Source organism: Macaca mulatta, chromosome 19, assembly GCF_049350105.2.
Source record: "Macaca mulatta isolate MMU2019108-1 chromosome 19, T2T-MMU8v2.0, whole genome shotgun sequence".
Classification (NCBI taxonomy): Eukaryota; Metazoa; Chordata; class Mammalia; order Primates; family Cercopithecidae; genus Macaca; species Macaca mulatta.
This window is the reverse complement of record NC_133424.1, coordinates 62,605,663-62,626,675: the sequence shown is the minus strand read 5'-3', so window position 1 is coordinate 62,626,675 and position 21,013 is coordinate 62,605,663. Positions and strand designations below refer to the sequence as shown.

The 21,013-nt window shown below is 51.4% G+C and overlaps 1 protein-coding gene and 1 long non-coding RNA gene across 13 annotated transcripts in view; one reads left to right on the top strand and one right to left on the bottom strand.

Moving 5' to 3' along the window:
- MYH14 (myosin heavy chain 14) overlaps positions 1-21,013 on the bottom strand; it is a 145,662-nt gene that overhangs the window by 69,026 nt on the left and 55,623 nt on the right. For 5 of the 12 annotated variants that reach the window (XM_077980800.1, XM_077980798.1, XM_015124642.3 and 2 more), the window contains 8 exons: positions 20,145-20,301; positions 15,038-15,065; positions 14,795-14,897; positions 13,967-13,990; positions 12,143-12,235; positions 11,412-11,475; positions 8,954-9,052; positions 7,222-7,362 (listed from right to left, as the gene is read on the bottom strand). In XM_077980800.1, the coding sequence (XP_077836926.1) occupies positions 7,222-7,362; positions 8,954-9,052; positions 11,412-11,475; positions 12,143-12,235; positions 13,967-13,990; positions 14,795-14,897; positions 15,038-15,065; positions 20,145-20,301 (709 nt within the window). Of the gene's footprint in view, positions 1-7,221; positions 7,363-8,953; positions 9,053-11,411; positions 11,476-12,142; positions 12,236-13,966; positions 13,991-14,782; positions 14,898-15,037; positions 15,066-20,144; positions 20,302-21,013 lie in introns of all 12 variants that reach the window. The other 7 variants (XM_077980799.1, XM_077980803.1, XM_015124645.3 and 4 more) reach the window with 2 other exon arrangements.
- Positions 4,853-9,290, top strand: LOC144337266 (uncharacterized). The gene is made up of 2 exons (XR_013410120.1): positions 4,853-4,959; positions 8,184-9,290. It is a non-coding gene; the product is annotated as an uncharacterized LOC144337266 (long non-coding RNA).

Genomic DNA, 21,013 nt, shown 5'->3' with positions numbered 1-21,013 from the left:
GTTCGAGACCAACCTGGTCAACATGGAGAAACTGCGTCTCTATGAAAAATACAAAATTAGCCGGGCGTGGTGGCGTGCACCTGTAACCCCAGCTACTCAGGAGCCTGAGGCAGGAGAATCACTTGAACCCGGGAGACAGAGGTTGCTGTAAGCCGAGATCAGGCCACTGCACTCCAGCCTGGGGAACAAGAGCGAAACTCTATCATGCGCAAGAGAGAATTTTTTTTTTTTTTTTTTTTGGAGCTGTGGGACAACTGGTGTAAGGTCTGTGGACTGGATAATGGTACTGTGCTGAAGTCGATTTCCTGGTGACACTGCGGGTCTGTGGTTGTGTAAAAGAATGTTCTTAGGAAATACATACTGATGTTTTCAGAGGGGGTGGCAGGATGAATAACAGCCCCCAACAATACCCATAACCTAATCCCTGGGACTTGTGAATGTGATCTTCCATGGCAAAAGGGACTTTGCAGATATGATTAAATGAAGGATCCTAGGCTGGGCGCAGTGGCTCACACCTGTAATCCCCACACTTTAAACGGCCAAGGCGAGTGGATCACTTGAGGTCAGGAGTTCAAGACCAGCCTGGCCAACATGGTGAAACCCCGTCTCTACCAAAAATACAAAATATAAGCTGGGTGTGGTGGTGAGCGCCTGTAACCCCAGCTACTCGGGAGGCTGAAATGGGAGATTTGCTTGAACCTGGGAGGCAGAGGCTGGAGTAAGCTGAGATTACACCACCACACTCTGCTCCAGCCTGGGCAACAGAGCTAGACTCCATCTCAAAAAACAAAAAAACCCATAAATAAAGAAGGACACATCCTCACAGACCCACAGCACATCTGGCCCAGCGAACTTAGTGATCATTCCTTAACATCAGCTTAGACCCCGTCCAGACCTGGCTTCCCTCAATGGCCTTTAAAATGGCCTCCTGGCCGGGCGCGGTGGCTCATGCCTGTAATCCCAGCACTTTGGGAGGCCGAGACGGGCGGATCACGAGGTTGGGAGATCGACACCATCCTGGTTAACACGGTGAAACCCCGTCTCTACTAAAAATACAAAAAACTAGCTGGGCGAGGTGGCGGGCGCCTGTAGTCCCAGCTACTCGGGAGGCTGAGGCAGGAGAATGGCGTAAACCCAGGAGGCGGAGCCTGCAATGAGCTGAGATCCGGCCACTGCACTCCAGCCTGGGAGACAGAGCGAGACTCCATCTCAAAAAAAAAAACAAATAAAATGGCCTCCTGCAGTTGGCTTACGAAGCTGTGTTTGTGCCAGGCCCCGGGGTGCCTCTGATGCCCTGAGGACTTGGCAGTCAGCTCTTGTTGCTGACATCAGACTCGCCCATCACTAGCAAGCCCGGCCTGCGGACGCCTCATGTGAGAGGCCGGCACGCCTCCCTGTGTCCCAGGCTACCTGCTGAACCTCTCAGCATGGCATTTATGGTGCCAAGGGCTGGCAGCTGGAGATGTGAAGTGGGGAAGGAGATGGATGGACACCCTGCATTGATTGGCCCCAAATGCTTTCTGCCTTGGGCTCCCTGTGGGTGACACTGAGGTGTCCGCCTCTCTCTCTGGATCATGGGCTGGCTTTGGGGTCAGATGTGGATTCCACCACGGCTCTGCCTCCTCCTCCTGAATTGGGGTGAGTCCCAATTCAGGGTCAGGGAGGGTCAGGGAGGTGACAGGACACCCCACCTCCCTGACCCTCTGTCTCTTGTCAAAAGAAGAGTCTGTGAAAAGGTTACCAACTCCACCCTTTGTAAGCAAAACACAGAAAGCAACTGTAATGAGAGCTCATCCATCCGCCACATCAGTAAACACAAAAAAGCTTCCAGCCATGGTTGCTGCGTGCAGGTGGATACACAGGTGCTCCCCATATATGGCTGGAGGAACTGGAAACTAGCGCCACCCTGTGGATGGCGACGAAGTAGATTCTCTGCAATTTAAAAAATGCTCATGGCCGGGCACGGTGGCTCACGCTTGTAATCCCAGCACTTTGGGAGGCCGAGGCGAGTGGATCACAAGGTCAGGAGATCGAGACCATTCTGGCTAACACGGTGAAACCCCGTCTCTACTAAAAATACAAAAAAATTAGCCGGGCGTGGTGGCGGGCGCCTTGTAGTCCCAGCTACTCGGGAGGCTGAGGCAGGAGAATGGCTTGAACCCGGGAGGCGGAGCTTGCAGTGAGCCGAGATCGCGGCACTGCACTCCAGCCTGGGCGACAGAGTGAGACTCCGTCTCAAAAAACAAAACAAAACAAAAATGTCCAGAATAGGCAAGTCCATAGAGACAGAAAGCAGAGGAGTGGTTGCCAGGGGCTGCGGACAGGGCCTGGCAGGATAGCTAAGGGGCGTGTGTTATCTTCTTGGGCTACTGAAAGTGTTCTAAAAGTGACTGTATGATAGATGCACAACTCTGTGAATATACAAAATTCTATGGAATTGCACAGTTTAAATAGGTGAATGGTGTGACATGTGAATTATATCTTAAAGCTGTTCGATTCTTTTTTTTATGCTGAACACAAACAAGAATCACAAATCTCTTTGGACACGGCATTTCATTTCTTTTCTTTTTTTTTTTTTTTTTTTTCTGTTTTTGAGACAGAGTCTTGCCACCACACCCATCTAATTTTTGTGTTTTTAGTAGAGACGGGGTTTCACCATGTTGGTCAGGCTTGTCTCGAACTTCTGACCTCGTGACCCAGCCTCCCAAAGTGCTGGGATTACAGGTGTGAGCCACCACGCCCAGCCGGCATTTCATTTCTAAGAATTGTACCTAGAGGTCTGTTTCCACATGAGCACAAGAACCTACTTACAAGGATATTCACAGTCACTTGTTTGTTTGTTTTGGGCCCAGAATCTCACTTTGTGGCCCAGGCTGGAGTGCAGGGGCGTGATCTCAGCTCACTGCAGCCTCCACCTCCTGGGCTCAAGCGATCCTCCCACCTCAGCCCCCCAAGTAGCTGGGAGTAAAGGTGCCCACCACCACGCCCAGGTAATTTTTTGTGTTTTTTGTAAAGACGGGGTTTCATCATGTTACCCAGCCTGGTCTCAAACTCCTGAGCTCAAGCAAGCTGCCTGCTTTGGCCTCTGAAAGTACTGGGATTACAGGCACGAGCCACTGCGCTGCCTTAGCATTTTTTTTTAAATTATTCCAATAGTAATGGAATGGAAACAACCTAAGGCTCTATCTGCAAGGGATTGGTTGAAAGAATCATAGTTTTATTTAAACAATAAAACCTCACGCAGCTGCAAAAAGGAGTGAGCTCCATCTGTACATTTTGAACCAAAACTATGACCCAAATATACCAGTCAGTAGGAAAGGGCAGTGGGTGGGTAGAGGGGGAGGGTGGTCCAGAGCATCCTTCCATGGGTGAGTAATTTGTGTCTTTGTTTTGGGGTTTTTTGAGATGGGGTCTCATTCTATCACCAGCCTGGAGTACATGGTGCAATCATAGCTCACTGTAGCCTCCTACTCCTGTACTTAATCCTCTCATCTCAGCCTCCCAAGCAGCTAGGACTATAGGTGTGCACCACCACACCTGGTTAATTTTTTTTTTTTTTTTAATTTTTAGTTGAGACAGGGTCTCACCATATTGCTCAGGCTGGTCTCAAACTCCAGGCCTCAAGTGATTCTCCCACCTCGGCCTCCCGAAGTGTTGGGATTACAGGAGTGAGCCTGTAATTTAACTCCAGCACTGCCTGGCCCAGACTAAACTAGGCCAGAGTGCTGGGCCAGAGTTCAGGGGGGTCTCCAGTGGAAGGGTAGGGAGCCAGCTGGAGCAACCAACATGCAGGAACTTTTTTTTTTTTTTGGATGGAGTCTCACTCTGCTCCAATCTGGAGCACAGTGGTGAGATCTTGGCTCACTGCAACCTCTGCCTCCCAGGTTCAAGTGATTCTCTAGCCTCAGCCTCCTGAGTAACTGGGACTACAGGTGCACACCACCATGTCTGGCTAATTTTTGTATTTTTAGTAGAGACGGGGTTTCTCCATGTTGGCCAGGCTGGTCTCGAACTCCTGACCTCAGGTGATCTGCCCGCATTGGCCTCCCAAACTGTTGGGATTACAGGCATGTGCCACTGAGCCTGGTCGGAACTTTTGAACCAACAGAGAAATCGCTTCACTTTTTATTTTTTTTATCACCACAGTGATGTTGACAGCTGAACATCAGTTGTGGGGCTAGAGAACGCCTCCTCTTAAAGAAAAATAATATGTGTCTTTTCTTATATTCCTAAAATATTTCTGGAAGGAGACACAAGAAGCTTAACAGTGGGGAACTAGGGCCAGGGAAGAGCGGGAAGGCTTGGTTTTGTTGGTACGACCTTTAGCCACATTCAGGTTATGTCACTACATGCATAGGTTGCTGCAAAGTTTTTATTTCTGAATTCCAAAAATCAGAGCTGCTGCCTGCACCCGCCACACAGCAGGGCAGCTGCCAGGAGGGTCACATGAGCTCATGGTGACAAGAGGCCAGGCAGGACCTAAGAGGACAGGCTGGGAGGCCCAGGTCCCCATTGCAGTCACAGTCTGAATTTGTGTGCCAGCTGCCCAGCTGCGGAGTCATGCAGGCCGGGGAATTATGCAACCATGGTTGGGAAATGCAGCGGGGTGGGGGTGGGAGAGGCCCGAGACCCTGTGTCAATAGGCCACAAGAGGCCCGGCTGTTTGCAGCCTGGGTAGACAGCCAAGCTAAGCTCCATTTCCAGCCCTTCCAATCCGGCCCTGGAGCCAACAATAGCTCCTGGGGCCTCCCACAGCGCCAGAGGCCAGAGGCCAATTAGACCCAGAGGCAGCCCCGGCTCAGCCCCGGAAACACCTAAAGGGTTTTCTTTGGAGGGCTTGGTTAAAAGAATCATAGTTTGTGCAAACAATGAAACATTATGCAGCCTCTGAAAAGGCGGAGGTCCACCTATGTACTTGTTATGGACTGAATCATGTCGACACCACCCCCACCTAAAAAGGTATGTTGAGGATCCAAACCCCAGGACCTCAGAAGGTGACATTATTGGAAACAGGGTCATTACGGATGTAATGAGTAAAGATAAAGTCATACCGGAGTGGGGTAGGAGGCTAGGTGTGGCGGCTCATGCCTATAATCCCAGCACTTTGGGAGGTCGAGGCGGGAGGATCACTTGAGGTCAGCAGTTCAAGACCAGCATGGCCAACTTAGTGAAACCCCGTCTCTATTAAAGGTACAAAAAAATTAGCTAGGTGTGGTGGCGTATGCCTGTAATCCCAGCTACTTAGGGGGCCGAGGCAGGAGAATTGCTTGAACCCGGGAGGTGGAGGTTGCAGTGAGCTGAGATTGCGCCATTGCACTCCAGCCTGGGCGACAGAGTGAGATTCCATCTCAAAAAAACAAAAAGGTTGCGGGGGCAGGGGAAGTGGGGATTTTGGACACAGATGCACACACAGGGAGCTGCCATATGAACACAAAAGCAGAGATCGGGTGATGTGACTATGAACCAAGGAACGCCAAAGATTGCCAGAAAACTACCAGGAGCCCGGGGAGAGGCCTGGAGCCGATTCTCCCAGGACCAACCACCCTTGCTAACACGATGATCGGGGAGAGGCCTGGAGCCGATTCTCCCAGGACGAACCACCCTTGCTAACACGATGATCGGGGGAGAGGCCTGGAGCCTATTCTCCCAGAACGAACCACCCTTGCTAACACGATGATCCCGGGCGTCTGGCCTCCAGGACCACAAGACGATCAATTTCTGTTATTTTAGGCACTTGGTTTGTGGTACTTTGTTAACCTAAGCAAACTAATGCAGCACTGAAACAGAGCTGCTGTCAAAACATGCTGTTTGGCAAAAAAAGTGGGGGCACAGGCTGGGCACAGCAGCTCATGCCTGGAATCCCAGCACTTTGAGAGACCGAGGAGGGTGGATCACCTGAGGTCAGGAGTTTGAGACCAGCCTGGCCAACATGGTGAAATCCCATCTCTACTGAAAATAGAAAAATTATCCAGGCATGGTGGCGGGCGCCTGTAATCCCAGCTACTCGGGGGGCTGAGGCAGGAAAATTACTTGAACACAGAAGGCGGAGGTTGCAGTGGGCTGAGATCGTGCCACTGCACTCCGGCCTGGGCGACAGAGTGAGACTCCATCTCAAAAGAAGAAAAAAGGGGTTGGGCACAGCACCCTGACACGGGGGTGATGAGCTGAGCACTTAACACCAAACAACCAGTGCCGCGCAGCCTGGGCCAACCTTGCAGCCCTGGGCCAGCATCCTGGGCTTTCCCTAGACCCTCAGCAGCCTCCTTCTGGTCTCAGCACCACCCACTCCAGCGTGTCCCTCACACGGCCCCCGAGGGGTCTTCTTGCTCCCAGAGCTGACTTTGTCCAGCCCCTGCTCCCAGTCCTCCCACAGCTCCCCAGCACCCCAGGATAAAGTCCCAACCTCCTAGGCTGGTGTGTGAGACTCCCCACCCCTCTGCAGCCCCACCACCAGAAGTGTCAATTCCTCAAATATGCCACCCCTTTCCTGCCTCAGGGCCTTTGCACAGGCTGTTCCCTCGGCCAGGAACGCTCTTCCCCCGCATCTCCAGTGCTCATTCCCTCACTTCCTCAGGACTTCACTCAAACATCCCCATCTCAGTCCACCCTCCCGTGAGCTCCTGCTTAAAGCTGTGTCCCTCCCTCCCCAGTCCCCTGGTTATCTTTCTCCATGGCACTCATGGTCTTTTTTTTTTTTTTTAGACAGAGTCTCACTCTGTCGCCCAGGCTGGAGTGCAGTGGTGCAATCTCAGCTCACTGCAACCTCCGCCTCCTAGGTTCATGCGATTCTCCTGCCTAAGCCTCCTGAGTAGCTGGGATTACAGGTGCCCACCACCACGCCTGGCTAACCTTTTTGTATTTTCAGTAGAAACGGTGTTTCACCATGTTGGCCAGGCTGGTCTCGAACTCCTGACCTCAAATGATCCATCCGACTCGGACTCCCAAAGTGCTGGGATTACAGGCGTGAGCCACCGCGCCCAGCTGCACTCATAGTCTACTAACAGGCCATGTGATTCCTTACTGACTTGGTTGGGGGCTCTCATTTTGTCAGCTTCCCCAAGGCAGCGATGTCTGTGAGTCTCATGTCCTGCTCTGGCCCTAGTGCCTGCACTGAGTAGGTGCTCAATAAACACTTCAGCAAAGAGATCAGGGCATGAATGGCCAGGTCCCCGGCTCTCCGTGGGTGCCCCCCCAACCCTGGCCTCCATGGGGCTCACTCACAGATGATTTCCTCGTGGGTGAATCCCAGGACCCGCAGCGACTCCAGCGTCTCCTGGAAGAGTTCCCGCTCCTGGCCGGGAGAGGAGGATGGCCCGTTGGTCAGGAACCGGTACTGGGAGCAGGGCTCGAGGAGGAGGTCAGCTGCAGGGGCAATGAGTGGGGTCAACGTCAAGGGTGGGCTGTGGAGTCGGACTCATCCTGGATTCATCGGTGGCAATCCAGGACATGCCACATCCTCTCTGTCAAGCAGGTGGAGGCCTTTACTCACAAGTGTGGTGCAAAGGGTCAGGGGTGGAGTGGGCGTTTAGCACCTATGAAACCACCACGCTCTCTCTCTCTTTTTTTTTTTTTTTGAGACGGAGTCTCCCTCTGTTGCCCAGGCCGGAGTGCAGTGGCGCGATCTCGGCTCACTGCAAGCTCCGCCTCCCGGGTTCACGCCATTCTCCTGCCTCAGCCTCCTGAGAAGCTGGGACTACAGGCGCCCGACACCACGCCCGGCTAATTTTTTTGTATTTTTAGTAGAGACGGGGTTTCACTGTATTAGCCAGGATGGTCTCGATCTCCTGACCTCGTGATCCGCCCACCTCGGCCTCCCAAAGTGCTGGGATTACAGGTGTGAGCCACCGTGCCCGGCCTTTTTAAAAATTTTTTAGAGACAGGGTCTTACTCTGTTGCCCAGGCTGGAGTGCAGTGATGCAATCACAGCTCACTACAGCCTCAAACTCCTGGGCTCAAGCAATCCTCCCACCTCAGCCTTCCACATAGGTGGGACTACAGCTGTGTGCCACCATGCCCAGCTTATTATTATTATTTTTTATAGAGATGGGGTCTCACTATGCTGCCCAGGCTGGACTCGAATTCCTGGGCTCAAGCAATCCTCCTGCCTCGCCCTCCCGAAGTACTGGGATTGCAGGCATGAGCCCCCGCCCATCCTATACCACTCCTCTTTGCTCCCTCCGCAGGGACTTTCGAGTCTCCAAAAGTGCCCAGAGCAGGCAGCGGCCACTGGTTGGCAGAAGCAGGGGGGCTTCAGGCCCAAGGTAGCACAAGCCATGTGATGGCAGGGGCCGGCGCCCAAGGACATGCGGTCTCAAAGGCCACAGTGAGTGGGAACCTGGATGAGGAGGGGCTACGTGGCCGCAGGAGGCAGGAAGCAGCCTCAGCCACCAGGAGGAAGGAGCCAGGAGCAGAGGGAGCCGCAGGGCAGTGCCAGCCACTGCAAACAGGAGCCAAGGGCGCTTGGGCAGCCAGAGGGCAGGAGGAACAGGGAGCAGGGACAGGAGGACTCCGGCAGGAGCCGTGGCCTGGGAGCCAGAGCAGAGGGGAGCACGAGGCAGCAGGAGCCGAGAAGCAACACAAACCAGCGTCGTCAGGAACCAGGAGGAGCCTCAGCAAAGCCGGAGTCACCCGCCGGAGTGAGGAGAAGCCGCGCGAGAGAGAAGCCACGGAGCTTCGGAAGCGAGCGTGAGCAGGAGCCACCAGGCGGCGGGGGCTGCGTGGCCTTGACAGCGGGCGCGAGCCAGACCCGGGACAGAGCTGGAACCAGAGCGCAGCAGAACCCACCGTGCGACAGACGCCACTACGCAGTGAGAGCCGGGGCTGCGGAAGCCTCATGTGAAGTCGGTGTTTGACAGAGATTAGAGACCCCCCCTCTTGCTTCCTCCCCAGAGGGGGTCCCCCGAGAGACCCCACCCTCTTCCTGGTGAGCAGGGTGAGACGGGGCGGTACTGACCTTTGAGCTGCTCTCCAGCGCCCCCCAGCAGCTGGTAGAAAATGTGGAAGCTGCACTCGTCCTTGGCCTGGCGGATGGCCCGCGACTTCTCCAGCAGGTCTGGTCATACCGAGTCAAGGTGCTAGATAGAGGGGAAGGGACGGCCCTGACGCTGCCAGGCCACTACAGGAGCCTGCCCTGCCCACGCTGCCTCCTTCTCGCCTGTGGAGCAGTGGAGTCGTTCACAGCCCAGGCTAGTGACTTTGCCACTAACTGGATGAGCAGCCGTGCTGATGTGCCTCAGTTTCCTCATCTACCTGTTCAAGGGGCTCAAAAATAACACCTTTATGAGACCTTCCTCTCTCTCTCTCTCTCTCTCTCTCTTTCTCTCTCTTCTCTCTTTAGAGACAGGGTCTTGCTCTGTCTCTAAAAAACTCATCAATCCTGTGGGTGTGGTGGCTCACGCCTGTAATCCCACCACTTTGGAAAGCTGAGGCAGGTGGATCACCTGAGGTCAGGAGTTCAAGACCAGCCTAGCCAACATGGTGAAACCCCATCTCTACTAAAAATACAAAAATTAGCCAGGTGTGATGACAGGTGCCTGTAATCCCAGCTACTTGGGAGGCTGAGGCAGGAGAATCGCTTTAACCTGGGAGGAGGAGGTTGCAGTGAGCCAAGATTGCGCCACTGCACTCCAGCCTGGGCGACAGAGTGAGACTCCGTCTCAAAAACAAAACAAAACAAAACAAAAAAAACCCTCATCGATCCTGGATGAGTTGCTGTGAGGATAAATGACTTACTGTGCATGAAGCACTCTGAACAATGCCTGGTTCAAACTTACCCGCGGGTGAGAATGTCTCCTGCCATTAGTACTCTCCCAGCCTCAGCTTTCCCATGCAGATACCTCAGCTCCCATCTTCAACTAGACTGTCTCTGCATACTCTCCCTCCTAAGAAAATCACGTGTCAAACTTACATATTAAAAGGTGGCAAGACTCTTGTTTTTTGTTTTTCAGACGGGGTCTGGCTCTGTTGCCCTGGCTGGAGTGCAGCAGCACAAGGCACAGCTCACTATAACCTCCGCCTCCCCAGCTCAAGCGATACTCCCACCTCAGCCTCTTGAGTAGCTGGGACTACAGGTGTACACAACCATACCTGGCTAATTTTTAAATTTTCTTTATTTTAGTAGAGATGAGGTATCACTGTGATGCCCAGACTGGCTTCAAATTCCTGAGCTCAAGCGATCCTCCAGCCTTAGCCTCCCAAAGTGCTGGGATTATAGGCATGAGCCACTGCACCCAGCCAAGACATCTTAGAGTAAAACAAAACACCAGACACTTTGCTTAACCCTTCAAACTCCTGGCCTCAAATGACCTACCTGCCTTGGCCACCCAAAGTACTGGGATTATAAGCTTGAGCCACCGTGCCTGGTCACTAATTTAATCACTAATTGCTAATAACAATAGCTTGTTCTTGAGTGCCTGCTATGTAGCAGGTGCTGTGGCCAAGCATTTAACTCCAAAATCCTCCAAGCCCCTCTAGGGTAGGTTCTATGTTCCTTCTCCTTCTACAGAGGGAGAAACTGAGGCAGGGAAAGGCCAAATCACGTACCCAAGTCCCCAGTGTCTCAAAGTGGCAGAACTGCGATTTGAACCTAGGTTGGTACAATTTCTTGGCCCATCCTCTTAATTCCTGCCCTCCCAGAGTGCCTGTGTTTTATCGTTTAATTTCCTTTAAACAGCCATATGCCGTCTGAACAGAAAAGGGTGAACACAGCCGGCCTGAGATGCTCCCCTGGAAAGGCCTGCTGGCCAGGTGGGCCCCTGGCTAACGTCTGGGGACCTGGATTTCGGGAGGGTTCCAGCATCCTCTAACAGGATGAGAGGGGTTCACTGGGCCTAAAGGGTTTGTGCAAACACCCTGGTTTACACTGATCACCTGCTTTCCTCCTGGGAATGTGGAATTTAGGTTCATACTAAGGGCGGGGGATGGGGGTACAGCAGGGATGTGAACAGACCCCAGTGAAAAGCCTGACACTGAGTGTCTCTGCGCTTCTCTGGGACAGCATTTCATAAGTGTTGCCCCGCCTGGTGTCCTGTGCGCCTCTGCTGGAGAGGGTTCTAGGAGCCTGTGCCTGGTCCCCGGGGGACATGGCCCCACGTGCCTTTTCCCTTTGCTTACACTGCTCTATGTCATTTCACTGTCATGGGTCACCATGAGTGCCACTGCAGGCTGAGTGCTGGGACTCCCCTTATGGCTGAACTGGGTGGACACCAACCCACCACCCCATAGCAAGGCTGTACTGGCCTCATACATACCAGAAGTCCCACCCTCCCCTCCCCATGCAGATGCCGCCTGAACACGGGTCCCATCTGAGTAGCAGGGAGGGGGTCCCTGTGGTGGGAGGTGCTTCCCATACTCAGTGCTGTCTGAAAGGCTGCCCCCCTCGGCTGCCACCCCCATGGGCTGTGACAGGATACAGGTCTCAATGTTGGCGCCCACGATGTACCCGGCAACGTCGAAGTTGATGCGGATGAATTTGCCCTGGGAGAGACCAAGGTGGGTGGGCTTCAGCGGAGGGTCCCCTTCCCCGCTCAGACCTGAAGAACAGCCCAAACCCCACACCCACTGCTCCCAGAGCTGGGGCTGCCTCCGCACTTCCTTGCTGCCTCTACCTGAACCCCATCCTATGGTGAGTCCCCAGCGAGGGACTCCGTGGGAATTCAAGGTCTTGGCTCCTTGGACTTCTTTCCCCAACCCCCGGTCCCCAGCTGCTCCTCCCTTGGAATCAGGCACCCAGCCTCCAGCCCATTCTCCCTCAGACCTAGGGATCCGGGCCCCCAGCCCCTCCTCCCTCAGACTCAAGAGTCCAGGGCCCCAGCTTCTCCTCCCTCAGACTCAAGAGTCCAGGCCCCCAGTCCCTCCTTTCTTAGACCTAGGGATCTGGGCCCCCAGCCCCTCCTCTCTTAGACCCAAGGGTCCAGGCCCCCAGCCCCTCCTCCCTCAGACTCAAGAGTCCAGGCCCCCAGCCCCTCCTCTCTTAGACCCAAGGGTCCAGGCCCCCAGCCCCTCCTCCCTCAGACTTAAGAGTCCAGGACCCCAGCCCCTCCTCCCTCAACAGAGCCACATGTCTTTCCCCCTGAAGTCCACTCCCAGTTTCCCAGTTCCTGTATCCCTGACACAGCCAGCACTGCCCACCCCTGGCACTCACGAATCGGGAGGAGTTGTCATTCTTCACCGTCTTGGCGTTGCCGAAGGCCTCTAGGATGGGGTTGGCCTGAAGCAGCTGCCGCTCCAGCTCACCCTGCCAGGCACAGGAGATGATGCATGAGATCAGTGAGAATGGGGCAGGAGGCCAGGCCAGCCCAGCTCAGGCTGTGTCGCCAGTTGGTTATCTGTGTGTGGGGGGCCTTTGTGTGTCTGGGTGTGTGCCCACTTCCCGTATCCGGGTCTTGCCCATCTGTCTATTGTGAGGGGAAGAGGGAAGCATTTCCAAGACATATTGTTAAGTGGAAACCAAATCAAACCAAGCCAAACAAAAAAACAAGTTGCAGAACAATGTCTACAATGTTATCCCATTCATAAAATATGAATTAAGGAAGAAACACCACAAAACAAGACTCTTAAATCTACAGATATATACATGTTTGTAAACATATGGAGAAAGGTCTGCAAGGATGCACACCAAACTGTCAACAGTATAAGGCACTCCAAGGAAGGGGACTGAGGGGAGGAAACAGGAATTTCATTTCATCTGATTTGTTGTTGTTACAATGAATATGTACTCATGTGTTGCTTGTAGAAATTCTGGAGTGCAGTGGCATGGTCATAACTCATGGCAGCTTCAAATTCCTGGGCTTAAGGAATCTTCTCACCTCAGCCTCCTGAGTAGCTGGGACTACAGGCAAGCGCCACCATGCCCAATTAATTTTTAAAAGTTTTAGTAAAGATGGGGTCTCACTCTGTTATCTAGCCTGGTCTTGAACTCCTGGCCTTAAGCAATCTTCCCACTTCAGCCTTCCAAAGTGTTGGGATTATAGACCTGAGCCACCAAACCCAGCCTAGAATTTTTAACCAAGGCAAAAATCTGTATCACCTATGTAAAGTGCTTCAAGCAGTCTGGCACATAATAGGCCTTCAAAAAATAGTGGGTTCCTAGCCCTGCCAGGCTACTCCTTGGCAGGAACCCTACTCCAAACTTCCCTCCAACCCCCTTGGTGTCAGAGCCTGGCACACAGTAGGTGCTTCGTAAATGGCAGCCTGTGTGTGTTTTCTCTCAGTCCACGTCTTGCTTGTGTTAAGATGACATGATCTAGCTAGGTGGATGCTTTGTCAAATGAAAAAAGATACACATGGCCGGGCGCGGTGGCTCAAGCCTGTAATCCCAGCACTTTGGGAGGCCGAGACGGGTGGATCACGAGGTCAGGAGATCGAGACCATCCTGGCTAACACGGTAAAACCCCGTCTCTACTAAAAAATTACAAAAAACTAGCCGGGCGAGGTGGCGGGCGCCTGTAGTCCCAGCTACTCGGGAGGCTGAGGCAGGAGAATGGCGTGAACCTGGGAGGCGGAGCTTGCAGTGAGCTGAGATCCAGCCACTGCACTCCAGCCTGGGCGACAGAGCGAGACTCCGTCCCAAAAAAAAAAAAAAAAAAAAAAAAAAAAAGAAAAAAGATACACAAAGTGAAGGGCACACGACTTGGCACACCGAAGAACACGGGGCATGCGTGTATTTCCCTTGCTACACTGTCTACTCTCTGGTTGTGTGCATGCAGCATCTGTGGGACCTGGCTGGACATGTTTAGTAGATCAGTAATAAGTGGTAGTTTCGTTCTCTGGATTGTTTCATGTTGGTGTCTGTGGCCCGTCTGCACACACACAGCAGGGCCTCCATGAACAGCACTGGGGGGCCAGGGGGATCCCTGGCAGGTGGGACCACTGCTGCCTTGGGCCCTGTCTACCAAGAAGATCATGCACTGGGTGGCCGGGAAGGCATTAGGGGCAGCAAGACTGGAGGTGATCCCCTGCTACTCACATAAGACACGGTGCTGACGGAGGCCTGAGGAAGTCACGGGACACGAGACACGGACCAGGACACAGCACATGGAACGTGGACAGACACACAGGTGAACCGGTGATCTCGGGTGGTGGCGTGGGGGGTGGGGGAAGGGGAACTGGGGAAACCGGGTGTGTGGAGTAGGGTGGCCTGGGGACCACACGCCTGGGTTTGAATCCCACTCTACCTCCTTTATTTAAAAAAAATTTTGTAGAGATGGGGTCTCACTGTATTACCCAGGCTGGTCTCGAATTCCAGGGCTCAAGTGATCCTCCTGCCTCGGCCTCCCAAAGTGCTGGGATTACAGGCATGAGCCACTGTGCCCGGCCTCCACTCTACGTCTTCCTGGGTGCGGGACCAACAACTGACTCACCCCTCCCATGCCTGGGCTCTTCATCTTCAGTGCAGAAAAACAGCACCCACCCCACCCAAGGGGTAAGTAAGGCAGTGGGAGAACAGGGCTTGGAACAGTGGGGGGCACCTTGTAACATTCACTTAGACAACAAACCCAGCCATCATGATCACCTAAAATCAGGCTTGACACAGTAGGTGCTCAGAAAATAAAGCACCTACTAAGTACTAGGAGCCATTCTGAGAGCCAGTGAGACCAAGACTGACCCTCACACCTCTGTGTCCCCCTGACTCTGCTTCCAGCCCCACCCCAGGCACACAGTAGGTGCTCAGGTGGCACAGGCATCCAGGAGAAGGTCCTCCATGAGGGGAAGAGGCAATCGTGAGGAAAGCCCAAGATGGAAGGGGCGATGCTGTGGCAGGGCCCAGGGGGTGTCCCAAGGCTGGGGTGCTTACGGGGACACCCGGCTCCTTCCTGCCCTTCGGCGACGATGCCACATGGGCGAGGTACTGGATGACCTTCTTGGTGTTTTCTGTCTTCCCAGCTCCAGACTCTCCACTGTGGGGATGACAAGGGGAAGCAAAGGGGTTGGCAGTGACCTCGGGCAAGCTCCCCACCTGCCCTGCCCATTCCAAACACAGCCACGCCCCACCCGGACCCCTCCCTCCTCCTCCAGGAAGTCCTTCCAGATTACTCACGTGCAGAGAATGGACTGGTCCTCACGATCTGTAGGGGACAGAGTGGGGGGATATGTCATTTGAGAGAGTCTCTAGCAGGGCTCTCTGGTCCCTTACATTCACTGCTGCCTTTTTAAAATTATTCCCAAGGAGTGAGGAAAAGCTTGGGTCTTGATGTGTAATACTCCTGGATTCTAATTCCCCATCCAGCTCAGCCCCTTGCTTGCTGTGTGACCCTGGGAAAGCAGCTGCCCCTCTCTGACCTTTGGTTTCCCCACCTGTACAATGGAGACAGCCTCCCTCAACTGAACAGAATAGGATTCACTCAGCAACCTCAACATGAGACCCTACTGTGTGCCGCCTCATGCTGGGCGTGTGAGATTCAAAGACAGGAGCAAGGTCCTGTGATATAAGGTGTCTACCCCAGTGCCCGCCCTGGGCCTAACACAGCCATTCCACAACCGCATGCTGACCACCTACTGAGCGCCAGGCATGGAGGGGACTGGGGAGCTGGCGGGGTGTGTGCCCCTACAGAGCTTTCACTTAAGATGCAGGGGACAAAAACCTACAATCAAATAGCGATTAGCACTGGGAAGAAAACTAAATCAGGAATAGAATAAAGCAGTGGTTCTTAAACGGGGGCAATTATGTCCTCTATTCCCGCCAGAAGACACCTGGCAATGTCTGGGAGGCGTTTTTGGTTATTACCCTGAGAGAAGGGAGTTCCACGGGCACTGAGTGGGTAGAGGCCAGGGGTGCTGCTAAACACCTACAATGCCCAGGACAGCCTCCTACGACGAAGAATCATCCAGCCCCAAATGTCGATAGACCCAGGATTCCAAAACCCTGGTGTTAGGTAATTAGAATCGACTTGGGGGAAGGAGCAGGGAAGGCTTCTCAGAGGAGGTGGCATTTCAGGTAGAGGGCACAGCCAGGGGAAAGGCTCTGAGTCAGGGATGTTTGAGAGACAGAAAGGCCAGTGAGGTTGGGGGATGGGGCAGAGATAGCAAGTGGTGTGATGGGTTTTAAAGCCGTGATTAGGCTGGACGCAGTGGCTCACGCCCGTAATCCCAGCACTTTGGGAGGCCAAGGCCAGCAGATCACCTGAGGTCAGGAGTTCAAGACCAGCCTGGCCAACATGGTGAAACCCCGTCTCTACTAAAAATACAAAAATTAGCCAGGCATGGTGGTGCTGCCTGTAACCCCAGCTACTCGGGAGGCTGAGGCAGAAGAATCGCTTGAATCTGGGAGGCGGAGGTTGCAGTGAGCCAAGATCGTGCCATTGCACTCCAGCTGGGCGACAAGAGTGAGACTCCATCTCTAAATAAATAAATAAATAAAGCTATGATCAAAGAGTCTGAATGTTTTTTTAAGCAGGACAGACATCCTCTGGGTGTCTTCAAACCAGGGAGTAAGCTGCATCCAGTAGGACCTCAGACTTGGCAGCCTGGTATAGGGGACAATATGCACACAGATTCACCACCCAGCTGTCTCTCTGACTTGCTGCGTGTCCTTGGGCCAGTCTCTGAATTGCTTTGTGCCTGTTTTCCCATCTGAAAAATTGGGCTCAAAACAGATGCCATCTCACAGGGCTGTAATCAGAACTCAGAATGTTCAAAACGCACCCAGCACAGTGCACAGCACAGGAGGAAATATAACACGGTGTGGCATACAGGGAGGCGGTGGTCGGGGGCCCTGGGTTCGAATCCCACCTCAGCATACACCCACCAGTGTGACCATGGGCAGCGACTGCTTTGCTCTGTGCCTCAGTTTCCCCACCCAGAAATCAGGGACAAGGAGATAACCTATTTCATAGATTTACTATGAGGTTAAATGAATTCATCCGGCAGAAACTGATAGACCTGCCAGGAGAAATAGATGAATCCACTATTCTACCTGGAGACTTCAATATTCCCATTTCATACTCCCATTTAATATGCATATTAAATAAGCATATTAGGCTGGGCGCGGTGGCTCATACCTGTAATCCCAGCACTTTGGGAGGCTGAGGTAGGCGGATCACCTGAGGTCAGGAGTTCAAGACCAGCCTGGCCAACATGGTGAAACCCTGTCTCTACTAAAACTTCAAAAATTAGCTGGGCATGGTGGCATGTGCCTATAGTCCCAGCCACTCAGGAGGCTGAGGCAGGAGAATGGCTTGAACCTGGGAGGTGGAGGTTGCAGTGAGCTAAGGTCATGCCACTGCACTCCAGCCTGGGTGACAGAGTGAGACTCTGTCAAAAAAAAAAAAAAAAAAGCATAATATGTTTACAATATTATGCTATTTAATATACCATTTAATTTAATATGTTATACTATTTAACACATTAATTTATTATACTTATTGAATATGCATATTAAATAGGTATAATTTATTATATCAACATTACACATATATAATAAATAAATATAAAGTATAATAAATATAAAGTATAATAAAATAAAAATGAAGTATAATAAAACAAAATAAAGTATAATAAAATAATACACTTATTGAATATGCATATTAAATCAGCATGATATTTTCACAATATTACACTAGTTAATTAAATATATACATTTAATAATTTGTTCATATTTAATATGCATATTCAATAAGTATAATATATTCATATTCAGGCCCTGAGGTAGGACTGGATTAGGGATGTCTGACAGGAAGGTGGGTGAGGCTGGGGTGCGGGACAGAAATGGTGAGTGGCACAGACGGGTTTTGAAGCCATGACTGAAGGGTCTGAATGTTGTGTACTATTACATGGGGTTTTTCCTTTTGTAACAAAAACTTTTTTTTTTTTTTGAAATGGAGTCTCATTCTGTAGCCCAGGCTGGAGTGCAGTGGTGCGATGTCCGCTCACTACAAGCTCCGCCTCCTGGGTTCATGCCATTCTCCTGCCTCAGCCTCCCGAGTAGCTGGAACTACAGGCACCCACCACCAAGCCTGGCTAATGTTTTTGTATTTTTAGTAGAGATGGGGTTTCACCATGTTAGCCAGGATGGTCTCGATCTCCTGACCTCGTGATCCGCCCACCTCGGCCTCCCAAAGTGCTGGGATTACAGGCGTGGGCCACTGCGCCGGCCTATTATATGTTATATGATATAAATAGATATAATTTTTAAATGTTTAATAGATATAAACAAATAAATACTAAATGTTTATTAAAATAGATGAAATATATCAAATATATAATAAGGGCATTATATATATAATAGATGATAATCACGTAATTTTGCCAAGACTGATCTATTTTGTCATGATGTGAATGGCGGCCCCTTGGATGGATACCCTTGTTCAGTGTACAACCTGCCCAGCTGTACACAACTGCCTTGTGCTGCCATCTGTCTAAGAGGCTACATTTACCCATGACAATGGAGATCAGATCTACAATTCAACAATAAGTGTTGAATGAATGAATGAACACTCTGGGAATTACTGTCTCAAGGAAAATGTTCACAGAAGCCCCACACCCAACCAATATTGTTCAGAGAAAGAGTGAACAGAGATCTTTAAAGAATCTCCATACTGTTTTCAATAGTGGTTGTATAGTTTACATTCCACCAGCAGTGTAAAAGTGTTCCCGTTTCACCATATCCACACTAACAGCTGTTATTTTTTTATTTTTTTAAAGATGAAAAACAGTATGGAGATTACTTAAGGAGCCAAAATTAGATCTATCATTTGATCCAGCAACCCCACCCTGGGTATCCACCCAGAGGAAAAGAAGCTATTATATGAAAAAGACACTTGCACACACATGTTTATAGCAGCACAATTCACAATTGCAAAAGTATGGAATCAGCCTGAATGTCCATCAACCAACGAGTGGATAAAGAAATTGTGAGATGTGTGTATATATATATACACGTATATATACACACAGACACACATATATATGAGTATTCCATGGTGTCTATACACACACACATATATATCCCATGGTGTGTGTGTGTATCTATATCTATATCTGTATCTATAGTATATATAAAGGGAGAGTATATATCCCACGGTGTGTGTATATATATATTTGTTATATACACCATGGGATATATATACATACATACACCCTGGAATACTACTCAGCCATAAAAAGGAATGAAATAATGGCATTCACAGCAACCTGGATGAAATTGGCGACCATTATTCTAAGTGAGGTAACTCGGGAATGGAGAATCAAACATTGTATGTTCTCATTTATAAGTGGGAGCTAAGCTCTGAGGATGCAAAGACATAAGAATGACACAATGGACTTTGGGGACTCAGGATGAAGGGTGGTGGGGGGGTGGTGAGGGATAGAAGATTACACATTGGGTGCAGTCTACACTGCTCTGATGGCAAGTGCACCGAAATCTCAGAAATCGCCACTAAAGAACTTTTACATGCAACCAAACACCGCCTGTTTCCCAAAAACTATTGAAATAAAAAATAAATAACTTTTTTTTTTTTGAGGCAAAGACTTACTGTGTCATCCAGGCTGGAGTGCAGTGGCGCGATCTTGTCTCACTGCAAGCTCCACCTCCTGGGTTCATGACATTCTCCTGCCTCAGCCTCCCCAGTAGCTGGGACTACAGGCGCCCACCACCACACCCGGCTAATTTTTTTTTGTATTTTTAGTACAGATGGGACTTCACCTTGTTAGCCAGGATGGTCTTGATCTCGGCTCCCAAAGTGCTGGGATTACAGGCGTAAGCCACCGCGCCTGGCCAAAAATTAACTAATTTATTTAAAAATAAGAAAAGAGGCCAGGCGTGGTGGTGCACGCCTGTAGTCCCAGGTACTTGGGAGGCTAAGGCACGAGAATCACTTGAGCCCAGGAGGCAGAGGTTGTAGTGAGCCAAGATCATGCCACTGCACTCCAGCCTGGGTGACAAAGCAAGACTCTGTCTCAAAATAATAATAATAATAATAATAAATAATAATAAAGAGACAGTGAACATAGAGATAGGTAAAAAGACTCTGGGACCTGGCACCTCACCCACTCAGGCCTCTACTTGTGTTCCCTCCAGCCCCATAAGAAGCCCCACAGAGTCAAGTCCCCAAGCTGTCATTTGACCTGGACTCTGGCTTCCGGCAGCCCCAGGTCAGGCCCCCGTTGAAGAGCTGCCTCGCTGGCCTGCAGCCCCACCCAGCACTCACCCTGCAGCATGCTCCGATAGGCCCCCTCGGTCACTGCGTACACATGAGGTGGCACCTCGTGGCGCTTCTTGCCCCGGTACATCTCCACAATGGCTTCTGTGTAGATGGGAAGCTGCTTGTACGGGTTGATGACCACACAGAAAAGGCCGGAGTATGTCTGCAGTGGGTGAGAGGGGAGAGGGTCTCAGATCCCTGCCCACAGCCTGGAAGGCGTCATGGGGCCACTGAACAGGTCGTGCATTGCACAAGGGCATCTGCACATGGTATGTTTACACCATAACAATATAGACTCGAATGTTTTTTATGAGCATTTTCAGGCTGATGGTAGCAAAGAATCTTTCCAAATTGCACAAAGGCACTGTCTGGGTGAGGATTTACCCTGAGAGAACAAGGCCTTTGCAGCCAGCCAGACTTGGGTCACAGCCTGTGGTTGCCTGGACTCACCCACAGGAAATGACCGTGTGCGAGGTGACCGGTTGAGGCACTCTTTGTAGCAGCAAAAGACTGGAAATCACCTGAATGCACCTTCATATGATGGATTCCTAGAAGGCTCTTGTGTATAGACATGGGACTATCTTCAAATCAATATCGAGTAAAAGGAGGTGAGTTGAGAACTGTGTGAGGAGCTACAGTTTGCATTAGAAAGGTTGGAAGAGGAATCTTTTTTTTTTTTTAAGACGGAGTCTCGCTGTGTCGCCCAGGCTGGAGTGCAGTGGCGCGATCTCGGCTCACCGCAAGCTCTGCCTCCTGGGTTCACACCATTCTCCTGCCTCAGCCTCCCAAGTAGCTGGGACTACAGGCGCATGCCACCACGCCCGGCTAATTTTGTGTATTTTTTAGTAGAGACGGGGTTTCATTGTGTTAGCCAA